The 19,905-nt window shown below is 39.5% G+C and overlaps 1 protein-coding gene and 1 long non-coding RNA gene across 2 annotated transcripts in view; one reads left to right on the forward strand and one right to left on the reverse strand.

The window, feature by feature from the left end:
- Nucleotides 1–222: 222 nt before the first annotated feature.
- LOC148040346 (dynein-1-beta heavy chain, flagellar inner arm I1 complex-like) overlaps nt 223–19,905 on the reverse strand; it is a 288,628-nt gene continuing 268,945 nt past the window's right edge. The window contains exons 55-72 of the mRNA XM_087698625.1: nt 19,299–19,499; nt 18,968–19,141; nt 18,800–18,865; nt 18,563–18,697; nt 18,130–18,354; nt 17,823–17,957; nt 16,560–16,756; nt 16,215–16,329; nt 15,591–15,779; nt 15,350–15,490; nt 15,122–15,260; nt 14,262–14,383; nt 13,961–14,161; nt 8,926–9,117; nt 8,003–8,446; nt 7,674–7,906; nt 5,058–5,376; nt 223–553 (exon numbers count right to left, since the gene is read on the reverse strand). Of these exons, the coding sequence (XP_087554751.1) occupies nt 317–553; nt 5,058–5,376; nt 7,674–7,906; nt 8,003–8,446; nt 8,926–9,117; nt 13,961–14,161; nt 14,262–14,383; nt 15,122–15,260; nt 15,350–15,490; nt 15,591–15,779; nt 16,215–16,329; nt 16,560–16,756; nt 17,823–17,957; nt 18,130–18,354; nt 18,563–18,697; nt 18,800–18,865; nt 18,968–19,141; nt 19,299–19,499 (3,465 nt within the window). The 3' untranslated portion in view covers nt 223–316. The remainder of the gene's footprint in view (nt 554–5,057; nt 5,377–7,673; nt 7,907–8,002; nt 8,447–8,925; nt 9,118–13,960; nt 14,162–14,261; nt 14,384–15,121; nt 15,261–15,349; nt 15,491–15,590; nt 15,780–16,214; nt 16,330–16,559; nt 16,757–17,822; nt 17,958–18,129; nt 18,355–18,562; nt 18,698–18,799; nt 18,866–18,967; nt 19,142–19,298; nt 19,500–19,905) is intronic.
- LOC148040347 (uncharacterized) overlaps nt 5,153–19,905 on the forward strand; it is a 30,576-nt gene continuing 15,823 nt past the window's right edge. The window contains exons 1-2 of the long non-coding RNA XR_015694635.1: nt 5,153–5,285; nt 7,587–16,277. This is a non-coding gene — a long non-coding RNA (uncharacterized LOC148040347). The remainder of the gene's footprint in view (nt 5,286–7,586; nt 16,278–19,905) is intronic.

Consider the following 19,905-nt stretch of genomic DNA (forward strand, 5'->3'; position numbering starts at 1 on the left):
TGACCAAAATAATGATGAACCATTAATGTTCATGTAGTATTTCCATGAACATGAAACATTGTACTATAACAATGTATGTCACTAAACTAAAGGCTTTCTCATTGCAAAACAAAATTTCAGCATTTTTGTAGCTACCTTGTGCAAAGTAAGCACTTTGAACAAACATATGCAATATTATCAATGGGTAGGCTACATTCATGGTACAAATTTACATGTTTCTCGTCCTACAAAGATGAGTGCAAATGCACTTTTGTTGGTGATACAACACGTGCAATCAGATGGGAATGACACGCTTATAAAAGGATTCGAATAAGCCTCAATTGGCAAGTGCTAGCAAGAGTGCAGTTCCACGCTTCACCCAATGATCTGGAGGCATGGATCCACTTTTTAAGGTGACATAAAGTAAGAAACTTGGTCGCTCACGTGAACCTGTTCGAATTGGATACAGATATAATGGGCACATGTAGATTCCTTTTGTTGCCTTCTTTTTACTAACTACTGGCTTGAAATGCATAATAGGCATTGGGACAATGAGCTCCATTGGTCGAGGCTCCTAAAACACATTTTCAGCAAAAATTAGATAAGATCTCACAAGCCTTTTAATGGTTATTTTTATCCAAACGTTCATGTGCAATAAAACACAAGAACTAGTTTAACTAGAATCTCTCTGGCTCCCTTTTTACATAAACTAAAATATTCATGTTACAAGAATAAATGCAATTTTACCTCACATATGCACGTAGAAGCATGAGTGCCAGGTGAATGTATCATTGCATATGGAGAAATGTCTTTAAAAATAGTGTTTTTTTGTATATTCATGCATTTGTGTAGGAACATCCATCTCCATGCTCATTTTTGAGAGCATATCTAAGCATGTCATTACTATTTCCCCTGAACCCAACACACACACACACACCTCCCCTCCCCTCGCCCCCTCCCCTTGCCCGTTGCACCAATCACACACACATACATCGAGGTATACATGCTTCTATATTTGTGTACACTACTATATATAACCAATGCATATATGAGTGTGCATATATGTTAATACATACGCCTATACCATGTATACATACGTGTAATATTTTGTACACCTGCATGGTAATCTATAGTTGGTAAGGTGTAAAAAATATGCATGCATGCATGTGTGTAAAAAGGCAAGTAAACAAATTGTAACATAATTATTAACCCAGGTCATAAGATATTCATGTACATAAAAACTAGGTTCTACTCTTGCATATGCAAATATATACATAAATATGTGCATATATGTAAATACACATGCACATATCATTCATGCATATATGTGTGGATAGTACTATGTAGTATTTTATGCATAGTAATCAATAGATTGGTAAGGACAAAAACATGAGTGCATGTGTATTAAAAACCAGGTCAAGATAGTGTAAAATAGTTATTAACAAAGGTCAAAATATACACATGTATGTCAAAAGCTAAGTTGTAACATTCCATATATGAATGTATATATGAATAGAGGCATGATTTTGTGTACCATGTTTGTATACAAGTCTCTGGATATTTTGTGCATCTACATGCATTGGAATTAATAGATTGATAAGGTGTAAAACATATGTATGCATGTCTACAACAATATGTAAAGGAGTTATGATAATTTATCTAGCTTAATAAAGTTCAATAAAGAGAGAAGGTAGTCAAAAAGGGATATAAATAATAAAATAAAGAATAAGCCAGTGAGGTTGTAGCATAATTAATTAGAGGATGGATTGAGCTCAATGGTTCTTTTAAATTAACTTTTCGCTTTAAAAAAATCTAACCATCTTTAAAACAACCACTATGACCTATGGCAAGCCAAAAAATAGTAAAATATTCTAGAGGGTCCTACCATAGGCTCTCTTTGTTTAGAAAATGTAGGAAGTGTAAGAATATAAGCCAAAATGAGTTCATAAAGGAAAAATTACAACTTTCATGTTTATTCCCTTTGGATGAGCATTTGGGGAGGGAATCTCAAAAATATAGAAAACACATGCATTTGGAGAAACTTAGGCATTTTGGCGAAAGTTTGCCTCCAATTTGCATTGTTTCAATTAATTATTTGTAAAGGTAGAGATTTTTGCATGATTGCCCTAGTTGTGAAGTGCATCAAAGGATTACTTTTGGCTTCAAAATTGAATGTATTTACTTGCTCACAAGAAGGTAAGTGAATTGGAGTCAAAAGTCATGGGAAGGTACTTATGAATTCACGCAACTTTGTTGATTGGTTACTTTTGAGCTTTTGTTATTTGCATATTGCATGAAAATAGAGAGAGAGAGAGAGAGAGAGAGAGAGAGAGAGAGAGAGAGAGAGAGAGAGAAGGATTTGGTTCAGGGTGAAAGATGGTAGATACATTGTTACAATCATGGAAGTCAAAGATCTCATCATGATGGTAAGTTTTCATTCGGATAATTCTTATTGGAGGCCAGTAGTACAATTGCTAGTGGTGGCCATTGTGTCTCTTATCATTCACTATATCTCATCTTTTCATTCTTCCTAGAGTGTTAGACAAATGGGACATTTTCATTTCCGTGGTTTCGGATTTAGTGACATTGCAAAGGACTACTAATCAAGCACAGGTCTTGGAAAGATTCCCTTAGGCTACACCTTATAGTTGCGATAATCTCATTTGGTTCATTTTTTAGGTTTGGATTGGGCTTCGTACATTTGGTATACTATAAATACTTTATCTTTGACTCATCCTCTTGAATTTCGTCATACTGGTTACACTAGAGGCTTATTATCATGGTAAATGGCTTCTATGATATTGGGAAGGGTTGCCCATGATGTGGTGGCTACTCCATAATTAGATATTATCCATAACTTCGATCACAGTTGTACATGTCATAGTGCATGACACTCTTAGTGTTTAGGGGCTCCATCAACTATAATTGTTCTACTAGTAGCCATGTGGCCTTTTCTTGGTTTTGTCATCAATCTTGCCAAAAAGACAAAACATGGGCATAAACATGCACATAACTAACAAAAGTCAGTAAAGTTAGTCTTTAAACACTTAGAAGGCAATATTTGGTACCTTTTAATGCAAATATTAGGTTTTTAAGATTTTTGGGTCCCTTTTTTGTGGTTTCTACTTCACGTTTTGGATCATGTACCTAGATATTAAATAGAAGCTAAGTAGGGTCTACCATTAAATACTTTGACATATAGAGGTCTAACTTGGTCTTCTTATCCGCTTCTTTTTTATTTAATGTTTTATTTCTTTCATTTGTATTTACTACTATTTTATTCATTATTTATTAGCATTGACTATAAGGGCAAGCTAAACTACCTCTCGAATGGATGAGGCAGTGCAAAACTATTAGGAGTCTAGGACCACCATGTCAACTCATGACTGGGCCCACATTTTTTGGGCGATGTACACATTTGGACAAGGGATCCCCTACCCAAGGCACACATTTGTGCCTAAGTCACAAGTGATCAACACTTATTAATAAAGAAAACATTCAGTTGAAAGGGTTTGGATCCTTGCCAATGCCTCATACTACCAAGCTTTGACTAGTGGGCAATCACCTTTTGGCGATGAGATTGTTCCTACACTATGTCTAAACAATAGTATGAATGGTTTTCATATTGCTCCTGCCATCTTGGGTTGCAAGAGTGTAAGACAATTGCGTTAGCTCACAATTGGGCCTGCATTTTTTGGTTGATGAACACATTTTAGTGGGGTATCTCCCCTAGTCAAGGCGTGCATTTGCATCCAAGTCAAAAGTGAGAAGGGCTCATTAATAAACAAAGTGAAACATTCAACTAATAGGATTCCAACCCCTACTAATCCCCCCCATACTCTTGAGCTTAAAGTATGGGCCAATCACCTTATTGCAATCAAATTGTCACAAAGTATGTCCTAACAATAGGAGCGGTTTTTTGACTGTCACAATTGTCAAGGGCAGTGTGTTACCACCCTTAGGTAATGGTTTGGTTTGCTCCTAAGAAATAATTACTCGAAATATGTGACATGACAAATACTTTGTATTTAATTTTATTTGTAAGAATGAATCAATACTTAGTTTTTAATTTTATTTGCAAGTATGAAATTTGAAATGATAATTGAGAAGTGATGAGAATGCATGTTTACTCTTTGTCTCTCTGTCTCTTTCTTCCCCCCACCCCCCCAACACACACACACACACACAAAAGTCATGCCAATCAAAGTGCAAGTATGGCCTAAGCATGTCGTGTGTGTGTGTGTATAGAATTGTTATTGTCATTTCACATGTAAGATGAAGCTAGATATTAAATAGAATGGTTATAGTCATTACACATGTATAAGATAGGGTCTACCATTGAACACTTTGAAGATCTTACTTTGTCTTTTGATGCCCCTCGTTTCCATTTTATGTGTTTTATAATAGCTTTTAAAAAAATGCATATTCATATTGTTTTAACATATATATTCATTATTAGTTTGCTTGTCAAGTTTTTAAACAACTACATTAAATGTGTGTTACAATTAATATTTAGTAATTTACTACTTTATTTGCAAGCGTGCAAAAGACAATTGAGACTCCACAATGGCACACGTTTTTTTTTTCTGAAATCAAATGGCTAACCTAGTGGTAAGCCACTTGTTTTTATTAACCTTGTGACTTGTGTTCAATTCTCGCCTTCGGTAACACCTGTACTAAATAACGGTGCAAGAAGTAGGAGTTGAATTGAAGACCTTCTGGTTACCCCACCCTATTCAACTGAATGAACTGAGCTACACCCTCTTGACCCCACCCTATTCAACTGAATGAACTGAGCTACACCCTCTTGGTCACGAGTTCACACACACACTCTCTCTCTCTCTCTCTCTCTCTGGGTCTATCTCTCATAGAGATTGATGTGTGCGTGTATGTGAAATGATAATTGAGACCGCATGACTGCTCTCTCTCACTCACTCTCACTCTCACTCTCATAGATGGATCGGCACATGTATGTATGTATCTATATATGTATATATACATACATATACGTGTGTGCGTGTGTTCGCGGGTGCGCGCCGACAGATTGATGAGTGTATAGGGGAGGCGAGAGGGCAAACCTGTAGGCACTCGTTCTCGCGGTCCCAGCCGGCTCCCTCGAGGAAGAGGCCCTTGACGTAGATGCCTTCCTTGGCGGGGTCGGTGATGTCGGCCTCCTCCCTGTTGATGATGGAGAAGTCCCAGGAGAGCGTGTCGATGGGGACCAGGTTGCGCCTCGCCGTTGTCTGCATCACCGCCGTCAGGAAGTCCGCCGGGTACGTGAAGCCCGCCAGCCAGTACACAATCGGGTACGTCCCCTCCGCCCACGCCTTGATCTCCCCTATCCTCTGCAGCAGATCCCTCGTCCATGGCCCCAGTGGCTTCAGTGATGGATAACTCCTGCAACAGCATGACATTTTGCAGATTAAAACACAGACACTTGCAATCAGAAAGCGTAGATATAAAATTCAGTGATGGATAGCTCCTGGCAACATGACATTCATTGATCGATATTGTTAGTGGCCACCACAAAACAGGTTCATTGTGAACGCACGAGACTGAGAGAGGAGCTAGTCTTAGAATGATTGACGTTCATCGAAAACTGAGGTTAAGTGCTAGGTGAATGTCAAACAACAAGGTCTAGTTTCAACTTAGTGCAACATGAGCCGCTCCTAAGATTCCTTTGTTCATGATGAAAGACAAAGGTATAGTGTCACTCTTTAAGAGTCTCAATGTTCGTGATGAAATTCCTAGGTTGTGTCAAGTGAAATGCAAACCTAAGTCAGCACTAAAAGTCCAATGCTTAAGCAAACAAAGGTGTACTATCAATGGAATGGCAAATTGTACCTAAGCCAATCTGAAGAGTACCAACGTTCATGAAACATGGTGTTTTGGTAGCTTGAAATGGGAATACGAAATTAGAAATGTATCAAAAACTCCTAAATGAGTTTACGAATGCATGGAGTCATGCAAAGATTTGTGCAACTATGGATGTGGTAGTAGACTCTAAATGCGTGGGAGTGGATGTGGGCAAAGAGCTAGGCTCCTTCGCTGCAACCTCTGCATGTGGAGGAAGGTGAGGATACTTCTCCATGTACTTCTCCTTGTGAGGTCTTCCCATCGCAAGGACACGTGGAAATCCCTTACAATTTTCCTCTATCAGAAATTAGAGTTTGATAACGACCTTGATTTGGATTTCTTCCCTTTCTTCTCCTTTTGGCCTTCCTCGGATGATAAAGCTGCAAAAACGTGACTAGTCCTACTTGCTCTGCATGAACCCATCTTCTTGTGACATGCATCCTGCTTCAAGCTCATCGGGACTAACTCCTCCTATGTGATGGTATCTTGCACACATAAGGTGAGAAGATCGGTGTGGAAGACATCATTTTTAGTGACAGAAGATGTGACAAGGACATCACTACCATGGTCTTTGACTAGACAATCTTTCCTAGGGATGCTAACTCATCCTGAATCTCCTCCATCACATTGATGCGATCCTTCATGGTGCGGGAAGCTCCAACATATGCTTGTTGTATCCTCATCTTGAGGGTCATACAATGTGTAAATGTCTTGATTCGATAAGGATGATAACCTGGTCCAGACTTTGAACGGAGTCCATACATGTTTTGTATGCACTAGAATGAGTTGCAGATTAGGAAAAGAAAGGAATGTGCATGAGAGTTGAGTTTGTCCTAAGAGGGCTGTTGAATATGCAGAGGCATCTGGATGGGGATCCACATTCCTCAATAGGTCCGGGATGAGGAACTAGTGCAAATTTCCATAGGTCAAATGTGCCGAGGATGGCCTTGATTTCGTGATTAGATGGTGTAATTCATCCAACTAGCTTGTCAGGAGAGAGATTGAACAAAGAGGCGTGTACATCATGGAGACTTGTTTTGGACTGTTTGGTGCCTTGATTAAGATACCAGATGCAAAATCAATCACCAAATTGCTGCTTATTGATCCTTTCAAGTTTCTTGGCTCATATGGATGTATAGATGTACAAGAGGATTGTTAAAAGGTTGGGGCTACTTTGTGGTCGTAAGACATTGGTTCTAATGGCCATGAGTTGCAACAATTGACAATCCATATTTTTAGCCATGCCGTTAGCTCCAGTTGCTTGAAGCAATTGTGAAGCACTTATTCTCACATTGCCTCTAATAAGAGGAACTGATTTTGAGTGGAGAGGGCCAATGACATTGTCTTTGTTAATTTACGTATGCCATGCAAAAGTATGAGCATAAAGGCTGATTCTTTCAAACCATGGGAGATGCAATAAGAGGGGAGGATTAAAATGATGTTCAGATGGAGGATGCAGTATCCATTGGTATTTGCAATCATGAGGCCAGCACACTCAAGAGTAGCTGCTTCTGTACATTCTGGCTCGAAGTGATGATGAAATCATTGGCTATTTTGAGTTCTTAGTCTTCACATATCCTGAACAATTCATGAAACGAGCATTTCAAAAAGAAAACAGTGTGTGCCTTCATCTTGCATCTGTTTCAGTGCTTCATTTCCAGTTGATTTTCATACCCTACAATTTTATTTCAAATTGCATGTCAAAATTGGTAGAAATAACAAGTGTGTGATACTATCTTTTCTGTATGAAGCATGAACAAATGAGTTGTGGATAATACTGCTGTGCAAGCTGCAATGAACTACAGTGCAAGCTGTGAGAAATATGGATCTGATCTTACTTGATCCATTTTGCTGGAACTTTAGCCTCTGAAAATGCTTTATACATGGTTTCAAGTTCTGGGGACATGACAACAAGCCCTTGAATGCCTTTCTGCAAGTTGAGACAAGATTCTCTTATTTGCCTCAGAAGAATGTTGTATCGCTCTATCTCTTGGAATAAGACAGTGTGCAATGCGGATGGATCTCCAGATTTCTGGCTTTGAATATCAGCCAGGTCAAATGGTTCTGGCACCTGCTAAACATCAGTGTGACATTCAGCAGCGTAAGGCACTAATAGACAAGGTTTTATAATATGGCCTCTTTGCCTGATAGGTACAAAGTACTTCACCTGCTGAAGGAGATCAGTTGCAATGTTCATCACAGTGTCTTCTTGACTGACTCCGCCTTTAATTCCTGTACTTTTTGGTTGCAAACCTGCAATTGTTGTCAGCATTAACCTGCTTGATGATAATTGAGATGCAATATCTGCATTCGCATGCTGTCCAAAGGCTTCTGGACGGTCAACTATGGGCCATGTTTGTATAAATTCTTTGTGGGTTTGCAGAGTTCCATCATCAGGGACATGATAGAGTTGGATGGTTGATAGGGGAAAATTTTGAACAGATATTGTGTCCTCACTGTAAAATTGATTCAAGTAACAGGAAAGGACACGGCGATCTATCTCATCAGTGACTCGACCACCGTAGTTTGCTTCCGATATCAAAAATTTCAAGGCATCAAAGGGGGTTTTTTCATAAGCATCCAAGTAAGTTTTCAGCAAATCATCAGATACCTGTGAAATTGATGTGCAAGTTGTCAATGTGGGTCAATTAGCTACTAGGTCAATCTTTCTAGAAATATGTGTATGTGGCACTTAGGCTGAAAGTTGTACTGCATGTGCAAATTTAGGCTGAAGCTACTGCTATGCAATTTTTTTGCTTATGGCACTATTCTTTTTACAGCTTAGTAGTTAAGAGTTCACACTAATATGGTGTATATTTCCAGGGTGATAAGTTCTTGATTAGGATATTTAATCAGCGAATGCTCTAGATTAAATTTAAACATGCATCTGGTAAGCTGAATTCAACAATGATTCTGAATGTTTTGTAGAATGCTGTGGTCAGATGAGTGGCACACAAATTTGGTTGATGATCTCACTCTTATTGTTGAATTGATATTGCACTTTTAAATTCTTTCAAGTTTGCAGAATTACAAGATTTGTAGCTGCATGATGTTGACTACTTGGCACTTGCACAGTGCATAGATGCTCACCTGGAAATCTGTGTCATTGAAATCATAGGGGATGTTGAGACCCAAAGTCCCAAATTTGCGACGCTCAAGAAGCACACTGTGAAAATAGGCAAGTGTAAAGAAGAGTTTCTGATATTTGCTTTGTGCCTTGCATTGTTGGAAAGAATCTTCAGTAGTCTGGTTGTAGAGTCTGAGAACATTTGCACGCAGACCCTGCATATAATCGGTGTCTCATAGTGCTATCTGAAGGCTTTGTAACATCCGTAAATTGTTTAAAATGAGGTTGTGTATTGGTGTTAGCTTGAGCCTTGTACAGAAGTGCAAATGAGAAATACAAATTTTTTTGTTACTTTGAATATACATTTCAAATAACTGACGCAGTAGAATCTCTGGTGAAGTTCATTTCAATATCATTAGTTTATGGCTATCTTTTTATCATTTTGAAAATAGTAAGGCACATTGAAAGACGACACAGTGCCAGATTACATAGCACTATGCAGTGCTCATATGGCTCTTCTCCTCTCCACCATACATATGAAAGATTATACAGCTAGCCTGAATTTCTCTTGTTTGTCTGTATATTTTGTCTTCTGCTGTTGAATGCCTTACCGACTACTCATATCTCTAAAGAAGGATCATTTTCTGTTGTATGCCTTGCTTGCTGTACTTATTTTTATATAGAAGGATCATTTCATTGAAAAAAGAAGGCGTGTTGAAAGATTTATGTAAAAGCAATAAGCATTTTGAGACAACTGTATTCTTTACATATACATGGAAATGAGACCTGTCATGGCTAGGGAGAAGAGAGAGAGAATGGGGGTTTGACTGATCCGGGTAGAAGAAACATTTGGGTCGAGACTTGAGATGTGTCCAAGACATTAGTGAACATATTCATGCAAAGTGCGTGATATGCTGCATGTCAAACAAATGCCACAACTTTGTGCTCGTTAGATCCTCTTAGCACTGCTGTGGACTATCCTATCCTTGTCAATGAAGACCCCAATGTCCCTTAACCTACTACCTCTCTGAACCTTGCTCTTTGGTCTGTTTCTGTGATATTTGAAACTTGACCCTATACCTATCAAATTAAGTGAATATGCAACATATCCTTTGGGCTCATGAAAGTGCCACATCATGTTGGAAGAAATGAGGCAGCAATGTCTAGAGATAGATGAGTCACCTCCTCCAAGTGTAACGTAATTCATTGCAGCAAATCTATCCTTTGAACTGTATGTCTAGAGTCTGGACTCCGGATCAGGACTGACACAAGAAGAAAGCCCTACCATCCTTCAGATAATGCTTGCTTCCACTCCACATGAGACTTGCTCCTACCACCTATGAACACTAGTGGCAAGTGATGTCCTTAACTTGCTATGTCTCTGAATCTTGCACTTTGGCCTGTTTCTGTGATGTTTGACCCTTTAACCTATCAAGCAAGTGAGTATGCAACACATGATTTGGGCTTATAAAAGTGCCACATCATGTTGGAAGAATTGAGGCAGCAATGTCTAACTTGATGGCAACATGCAATGGGGCGAACAGCAGCAAATAATTGGGCAATGTCATTCCGAAATGGACAGGAATTCACACATTCCTACTTTCCTTTCCTTACACGTCTTCCTTGTTGGGAACGCTCTTGTCCTATTGGCTAAGTCATACACTTTCCCCCAAACACAAATCCCCCCACGCCTGAAACTCATATATCTAATCAGCCTGCATGCATGCAATTATGGGGCAGCCAGGTTACTTTGGTGGTCACACTAGTTTCCATGCTATGGTGGGTGAGGTACAGCCTACGGGGATGTATGATACAACTCCTTACCATATGTAGCAAGAAATATGTGGTGTACAATGTATTCAAGTATGGCTGGTAATATGCATAACCCCATGTATAACAATGTTGGCATGGTGTTGGAGCACAAAGTGGCAAGTTTGGCAATGCATATATGTAGCGCATTGTGTTTGGGACTCATGGTAGTAATGTTGGTTATGTAAATGCTCTGTATAGTGTTGGTCATGAGGAAAAATGTTGCTAGAAATGCATACAATATATGGGAAAATGTATCTTGGTATGGTTAGTAGTATGCAAATTCTTATGCACAATCACATTGCAATGGCCCAAAGTATGTAAACAAGAATGTTTCCTTTTGCATCTGGTGCTCCTAAATTTTATTGCTTTGCTTAGCATTTGATTAAAAGTTAATCAAATGTGCTAATGTAACTTGCACATGTGAGGTGCAAGTCAATTATTCCACAATATGAAACCTAGGACTCCGAGATATCAGTTGGTGCCAAAGGCAAAAGTTGTAATAAGTTATGCCTGATAGGTACTAGGTGTTATCCGGTGTGAAATTTTGGCCTAGACCAATTTATTAGCCACTAATGTCTGTGGTGACATTAGAGAGTAGGCATTAATGGCTGAGTGGAACTTGCTTTGATACCACTGTTGGATTCAATAGCATGAGGTGAGACAGAGAGAGAGAGTGCTAAGGTGGACGCACCTCCATGAGAAGAAAGAAAGAAAGAAAAAAAGATATATTGACGTTTGCATATGGCCAATGTGGCCTATGAGACAAAATCGAGAGTCCACCCATATCTAATGTTATCTCATAAGTAAGGTGAAGATAACATTAAGATAAGTAAGCGGCCTATGAAACAATGGTGACAATAATTGTATGATGTTACTATGCTAGAGTAGAACAATGTCTAGTGTTGTCCCATCGATAGAAAGAAAAGGAAAACCTAATTTGATAGAAGTATTTGTTATTGAAATTGTGATGGAGATTATCCCATAATCAATCCAAGTATTTGGTGATGTAATTTGTATGGGGGAGGCTATCTTTCACGAAACATCTTCCATGTAATCTTGCTATCTCGTCTCAAAAATAGTTTCCTTCCCAGCATTTCCCCTTTGCCTCACCCTTTCCTCTTAAGCTATCTTTCATGCCACAGTTTCCTTCCCATCCCCCACCATTTCTTCTAGTGGTTTCCTTGGACCCCCTATCCCATTTAGAGGGGGGTATCGATATTGGTGATGGGGCTATGGATTCCTTGGCCTTTCTTTCTGTTTCAAAAGGGGACTACCAAGATAGTGAGGAGCTCTTTGAGGGTCTTCTATCTTCATAGGGCGTTTACATCATGCATTGGCTATCTCCCTTATTCTCCTTGCCACCTTTCCTTTCCACTAGCATGCCTTTATCCTTAGTAGGAGTGCTCTTCAATGCCTCTAATAGCTCCTTACTATTGTCGTTTGGTTGGGCTAGTGATTTGGCTTATCCATTCGTGACTAGATACCACTTGATGTTAGCAGTCATGTTTGTCATGCGCTGTCATCTCTTGCTTGTGGGCCTCAATCTGAGTCAGATGAGGACTTTTGGAGCTTTGATAGGTCTGTCGTGTGTTTTGATGGGGGAGGCTACTCATTCAGCATTTGTTCAGCATTTGTTCCTTGTTCAGTGCAGGTTTCTTTTCCTCTTCTCTTGCAGATTGTCTCTCTCTTCCTTCGTGTTCAAGTTCCTTCTTCCGTTGCGCACTCTCACACTTGAGACCTTTGGCACATTTAGGCCTTGGGTTTTCATGCGGGGAGGCGGTTGTGTTACTTGGCTGGATATCTTCTCTAACGGACAATATCAACTTTTTCTGATCTTCCATCAGATATTCTGCCATCCTTGGATCCCTTGTAGGCCCTTGGAGCTTTCTTTGGAGGTTGTTGGCTACATTTGAGTTTCATCTTTTGCAAGCTGTTCCCCTCTGGTGTTCCATTTTTTCTACTTCTTTGGCATTCATTTCTTCTCTATCAGATGACATTGACATGACCATTGACATTTTCCAATCTTTTTTTGGATCTTTTGCCAGGTTTGGATCCATTGCAACCCTAGATGTTTGTTTCTTAGATGCTGATCTCTTGGTTGTGAGCCTTTGCCAGAGTCTGCTGAGGACATTCTGAGCTCCATTACACTCTCTGTCCATCAGTTTTTTTTTGCATTACAGCAGTGTTCATCCTTGGCATATAAGGTGGAGGTTTCCTTGGCCTCCCAGCTCTGCTCGAGTGCTGCCCTGGCCTACAAATCATTTATGCAGCCACGTGGAATTTTATGGGACATTTTTTCATTTTTGCAGGCAGTTGGCCATTTTCTAAGGGGCCTGGTCAGCCAGATCTGTGATTATGCCCATTTATGGGCCTCCTCCTCATCATTGTGATTCAGTACTGCCACACCTTACCTTCTTTGCTTGTTGATATCAGTCCATACTTCTGTTGCAGTTATCTTCTTTCTCCAGCCATTGTCATTCTCTCTCTCCTCAGTCAGATCTCTCTCCTGTTGCAATTTGGTACCCACACTGCCATCATTCAGCCACACATACAGGGGCTGTCGTGACTACTTGTATGCCACTTTCATTCATTGATCTTCACAGTGTTTATTTCTTCTTTTCTCTCTGTGTTTCTTGCTTCTGCACTGTGCAGTCACAGTTGTAGGTCGATTCTAAGTGCATAACAAGGGACAAGAAGCCTTTGTACATTTTTTGGATTCTCCACATTCATGCACTAGGGATTCGCCACAGGGTTTGGCATTGTATACTGCCAGACAGGCTATTTCTATGAGCCTTTATTGAGCTAAAAACAGCCTGGAGATGATCATCCTGATCTTTATCTCATGTACTCTGTTTGTTCCTTCGTGATGTTTGTAGCTGAGGGGTTTGCAATAGTTGTTTTATTTTTCCATGTAGAAAAGTATGTGCATTGTGCGTGTGCAGTGTGCACAGAACCTTTTAAAATGCTGGTAGAAAGGGAATGTGTACCAGAACAATGCAATTGACGTAAAGAGTACACTTTCACAGAGAATGGCTGGATCCACAAAGTGGATTTGCAAGCATAGCAGAAACACTCACAGAAGGTATTGTATTGACATCTTTTGCAAAATTATTAGGCCTGAAGGGATACAGTATTCTGGTTTGAAACAAGTCCAAACAGTTGTTATGAATAGAAAGTCGGCCTTATTTTTGAGTTTGTTTTGAGCTAAAGCCTTCAATGTGAGAATGGTGAGATTAAGATGTTTACCTTGGGTGGTTCTGCTGTCATCTTTACACTTCGTTGTAAAATGGAAATAGGGAATTTGTCATTGGGCTCACTTGATAGCCATAGGCGAAACATTTCATGAGGATTGCTTTTCTCCAACCCCTGGATAACTTTCTCAAGTTGAGGAAGCCAGCGTGTCATAAGGTGGCAATTTGCGAGGAAAACCCAGCCACCAGTTTTGGCCTGTTGGTTGGACAGAAGTACATTGTTTCAAGTTGTATTTTGTGAAAATGTTGTTTTTATACCACTCGACTAAAGGAAATACTGTTTAATGAACACTCACTGCTTCTTGTATAAGTTTTATAGCTATAGGTCCTTGTCCTTGCCCAAGAGCTACTGCGTGGAAGTGATCTGCTAATCCTTTTGATGCTGCAAACTGGCGAAGTGAAGTGGTAGGATCCACGCCTGAAAAGCAAATTTCCCTTTTAAGCCAACTTTTCTTGTTTGAAAATGAAGCAAGAGCTACTAGCTGGCTAGATTACGTGTACTAGTAACTAGGTACTACACTGGTTCTCTCTTAAAGAGTACTAAGTTACGGCAAGCAAGTGTTACCACCTGAGTAGATGGACCTACTAGTAACTAGTGACTATACGAGCTATCTTTTACACTTCAGTATCTTCACTGTGTTGATATAGAACAAGCTGCCAAATATGATTATGCACACAACATTGGATCAGTCTGTCAATAACAGCTACACTGGTTCTCTCCCAAACTTACATATTTTGGCTGTGCATTGGTAATGAGAACCTTAGAAATGGTTCAAAATCTTATCTATAAGAAAAGTCAAAGCTCAGTATGCATATGGAACTCTACTCTAGGAATTGTCTTGTAAGAGCAATCTGCTTCTAGGCATGAAGCTGACAATTCATACTGATAGAAGGCTATTTTCTTGTCTTGTTGGGTAAAATCATCCTATTTGATAGCCGTCGGGTAGAGGAGGACTTCGCATGTCAGTTAGAATTTGTTTTGCAGAGGCAACTTGGTTTTATTGCGGTTTCAAGATTTTTGGGTCATCTTGACAATATTAGGCTATGGTTTAAAACAAGTGATTCATAGATGGTCCCAGTCAATTGAAGTATGCAAGCTCATGGATGTGTTTTAGTTTGAGAAAAACCCTCTAGAAAAGTCAACAGGACCTTTTACCTGCAGAGAGAATAAAAAGGAGAGGGCTAACAGGAGATGATTCAGCAAGTGATTCTCCCAAATCTAGCATTGGTGGTTCCACAAACTTTTGTCCAAGGACATTGGCAACATATGTGGTAGTGGCAAACATCAGACGATCCTGGCAGAATAAACAAGAGGACTCTTTCAGCTTCTACAGCAAGTATAAGCACGCTATCTCATTACTGTGAGCTCTAGTAGTGCCAATACCTGTCGGAAGCAACGCAGCAAGATAAGGTGCTGTAAATCATTGCACTTATCTTCCCAATCCCCTGGGAGCTCCACATTTTCTGGCTCGGGTGTTTTGAACCAGACTTCCCATTTTGCTGTCTCTTGCTGTAGACTCGTGACCTAAATGTACGCTTGTGTGAGTTTTCTGTTTTACCAAAAAAAAATCGACATTCACAACTAAATAGAATACAGAGAAATAAGAGAGTATCTTTAACCATACTATGCCTTCAAAATGGGCAGGTAAAGTAGTTGCAAGCTCTGTAATATCATCCCAAGAAGATTCTGATATCCATTCTGCAGCCGGATTGGGAGGCTGCTTGGACCTGTCTAAGACTGTACCACCCCGCAAGAAGAATTGCCATTCATCATTGGTGATCACATTCGATGCGAGCAGAATTTTGGAGCATATCTAAAGAGACATGTAGCAAGAGCTGTGTTATTGCATTTTAAAGGTTACGTATTTTCAAAGGACGGGTGTGCAGATGAACAGTATGCGAAGTGTGGGCACTTTGGGGAAGTTGAAGACATGCAATCATTAATACCAATAATTTGATCATGTTGAATGCTTCATTAGTGTGTATTCTGCATGTACGTGTCAATTTTACTTGTGTTTCAATCAGGATTCATGACCTTGTTGACTTTTCACTGTAGAGTGTTATTTGCATTCAAGAGCGTTATAACACATGGTTAGAGACATTTTATAGTACATAGCAAATGTAATACAGTTAATGCTTCTTGAGAAAGTAATCCATGGATCAGTACTTATACATAGCATACATGTTTTGATTCATGAGGTTCTTAATTCTGTTAACAAATGTTCACCCTTTGTGATTTAGGAACATACCAAGAGGGAGAGTAGCAGTTTATGCTTTTCAAAGAACCCACGGGATGTGTATTTATAGACAGCGTATGTGTGATAATCTATGAGACTCTTGATTCTTTCGTTAAGGTTGTCAGATCTGCACATGTGAACGGCCTTTTCAGATTGAAGTCTTGAGTGAGGTTCTCAAATAAAGTTAATATGTCAATAACTCAATAAGCCTGTCAGGTCTGAAGATAAATAAGTTCAGTTAAAAGTCCTAGATCATGCACTACTGCAACCACTGATGAAACTTGTGCATACGCTCCCAAAGTAGACTATTTCAGATACTCAGGAGATTTTTGTTGAAGTGCCGGTTTAAGATTTTACTTTGCTGAACGTGAGATTGATATTAGAAATAGCTCCATGTATGCCTCCAATGAGAACTGGTACATTGGATCTATTGGTGTCAACTCATTCAGTATGAAGTACAGTAGTGATGCTCTTTCGGCGCAAGGTTTGTATGCTGCACTTGCAATGTCAATGCTTTTAGCTGTAACCTCTGCAATCTCAAGAGAGCTTTTCACCTGACACACAATACAGTGCAGTCAAGTCGAATACTCAAATTATTTGGACTCTTTTTAACCCTTGGGAAATGAGAACTCTATTAGAACCACCTTAGCAATTATCACCACTAAGGTAGTTATATACTGTATCAGTCATGAGATATGAAAGGAGAATTATATTGGTGAACAGCTTCTTGGGGTATGTGTAAATGAAAGAAGGTGCTTATTGCTTGATATTATCATAATATCAATACGATTGTGTAAGAGAGCCCCAGGCATCATGCTCATGTGGCCTTGAGTTGATATGTAGTCTCTCCCATTCACATCTAAGAGTGGATGCTCTCTATCCATATGCAAGTGACTGAAGTAGGGACATTTGCTGCTCAATAGCGTCATTTGGACGTTCTCCTACCTTGCAGGCAGGTGCTTTGTCCACAAGCTGGTCTCTCCCATACCTGTTGCAGCTTAATAGCCTCGTTCAGATGTACCAAGCAATGGTGCGACCAAGAAAGAAACTCCCACCTGTGACTGTTGTTCTATTGTCTCAGTTTGAGAAGCAAAAGGTCAGGAGTGGGAATGACTCTCCCCAGGTCAATATCATCTCTCCATGCATACCATGAAACACCAATTTGAGGGCCTTCCTATAGACCTGAATCTTTGGCAGTCCCAAATGTGATGTTCCTGTGCCTTCTCTATTGCTTCGAATCTCGAGCAAGCTACTGGAGCTTTGTAGCCCCCCACCAACTGCCTACTGCTGGACTCCTTGTGCCTACCGAAGGAAAAGTGTGACATTCCTTGGCCTAAAGCTGTCCTCCATTCTCCTTTGAAAATCTGTTATATACCATACTAATGTCTAGCTGTTGGGGTTGTGCTGTTTTTTAAAAATATATATAAATAAGTTGGTGGGTATCTCCATTATGCTAGTCAAGGTCACTTACAATGGATGTGTAATTTGTAGTGATTTTAGGTCTTTTTTCGTTTCGTAAAATCCAAGCATTATAGGCCGTCTAAGTTAAGCTCTGCAAGACTAGAGAATTTAAGTATTTGTATAATTGATGTTGGTTTGAAGTTACTTCAACTGGCATACCGTTTCATAAGTTTCCTTTGATTTATCAAGAGTTTGTATTAAGTCCAGGTTATCGAGTAGAGGCCCTTCTGCTGTTGCAAGTAATCTTAGAATCTGATCTTCACATTCTGCTTGGGTTCTTTTCCCTACAGTAACCTGCGTTTGCCATAACAAAGGAAATCAAAGAGTTATGTAAACAATATTAGCAGTAAAATTTGTGTCAAACTCAAACCTCACCATGGGATTTGATCAGTCAATGATTATTGTGGATGAGATTAGCTTAGAGTTGCACAAAATAAAATTGCATGCTGGTAGAACATTGACTTACTTGAACAATCAGCTCATTTCTTTGTTTGTCCAGGTCAGGTCTTTCTTTTTGAACTACAAGAGTAAGCAGTTGAGCTTGAAGACTCTGTTCTTTAACTGCAAAATTGATAATCGTTGTTCTCACTGAAATTTCAGGAGAAAAATGAGGGTTTGGAAGCTTTGTTGTAATGTAGAGTCTGAATTTAGGGTTGTAATCAATCTCCTTGTCTCCCAGTCTGAGATACACCTGCAAACAAGAGGGTAAAAAAACCGATAGGCTTTAAGTGCTTGAATCAGATTATATTCTTTCTTTCAATTATGATAGCTGCTGCAAGTGAAATCTTGATTAAACACATTTTGATACAGATTGTAAATGAATTTCTGTTTGCAAAGTCCCTTGGGGCCATAAATAAGAAGAGCCATATTTTTGATATTGTATTGCCACAGTTTCTTACTCGACTTCCTTTGGTTACAAATGCCTTTGCCAGTACTGGTTCAAATGAGGGATCAATCTCCTCCAGAACATCAACCAATAGCACAGGAGTACCTAGTTGTATGCAATCCTCCATTTTCCGCATGAGGTTCTCCATCTGAACCAAACACAAAAGATTAATAATCAGGGTGAAAATGGAATGAACTTGCAAACTTTCTGCTTAAAGAGTAAACAGAGTGAAACAAGACGTCATAAGAACCTGCAAATCCACAATTACAAGGTCATTATTTGCCTCCATGTTTTTAACCCATTTTTTCGCTTGTTCCTGAATGTGAGTGTACCATAGATGTTAGCCTACTATACAAACTCATGGAACCGGGGCTGTAGTAAGAATTTTTTGTCCTACTAACTGGTGGTTTGAAGCAACCTGTGGGTCAATCATAAGAGGCCATCTGTTACTTCTTGTCACCAGCACTCCATTTTCTGTAGAAAAGGAATCAGCAGGAAGGCCTTGAAGATTCCAATCTCGAACATCCCCAGCGTTAGCTAGGAAGGAGGAGAACCCAAAGTTGGGTGAGGATGGAATCTCAGACTTTATCACCTGTATATACCAGTGCTATTAAGAAATCAATGCCTATATATTTTTATACTTGGATAGATTATTGGTGCTTATATTTATGCCAGCAACCATGGTGCTTATCACTACAGCAAGAAACTTAAATTGTTGTCCTAGTGTATTAAGCTTTTTAAGAACATACCTCCGGCACCCAGATGCCTTTTACCAAATCATCACGATATTCTGATGCAAATGGGCCTGCATATGAAAGAAATGCCGCAGCCACAAGGCTGTCACCAGGGAGTCTCTTTATCTCCTCCTGAAATGTTGTTATAGATGCCTCCCACCTACTTTTCTCCCCTGATAATCCCAAAACAAGCTTCTCTGCTCTTTGTAATTTTAGCTGCAGGGATTGCATGACTATGAGCTCACAATGAACACAGGTCATGCTCAATCTGCAAGATCTACCAATTTACTTAAAATCTGTTTATTCAGTCTTCAAAAAGAGAGGTACTTGAACTTGACTTTTTGGAACTTAAAAACATGCTATGCCTTCATAAAGAGAGACATTTACCTAGTCCTTAGCTTTTCCCTAATCAATATTTTATAGTTGTTATTGCTTGCTAGATCTAACACTATTGAATGGTGCCTTATGTTTCAACCCCAGGAAGCTACATATCTTTGAAACGTATGATGTAATGCATATACTTGCTTTGCATATGTTGAAAAAATTGTTCTGATCATCTTGGCTTTGCAGTGGGGAAAACTTCCTCGCCCAAACAAAGAAAATCTGACCTAGCCATTACACT

This window comes from Lygodium microphyllum, chromosome 2 (assembly GCF_053477565.2).
Source record: "Lygodium microphyllum isolate KBCC chromosome 2, Lygodium_microphyllum_v1.1.10, whole genome shotgun sequence".
In the NCBI taxonomy this organism is placed as follows: domain Eukaryota; kingdom Viridiplantae; phylum Streptophyta; class Polypodiopsida; order Schizaeales; family Lygodiaceae; genus Lygodium; species Lygodium microphyllum.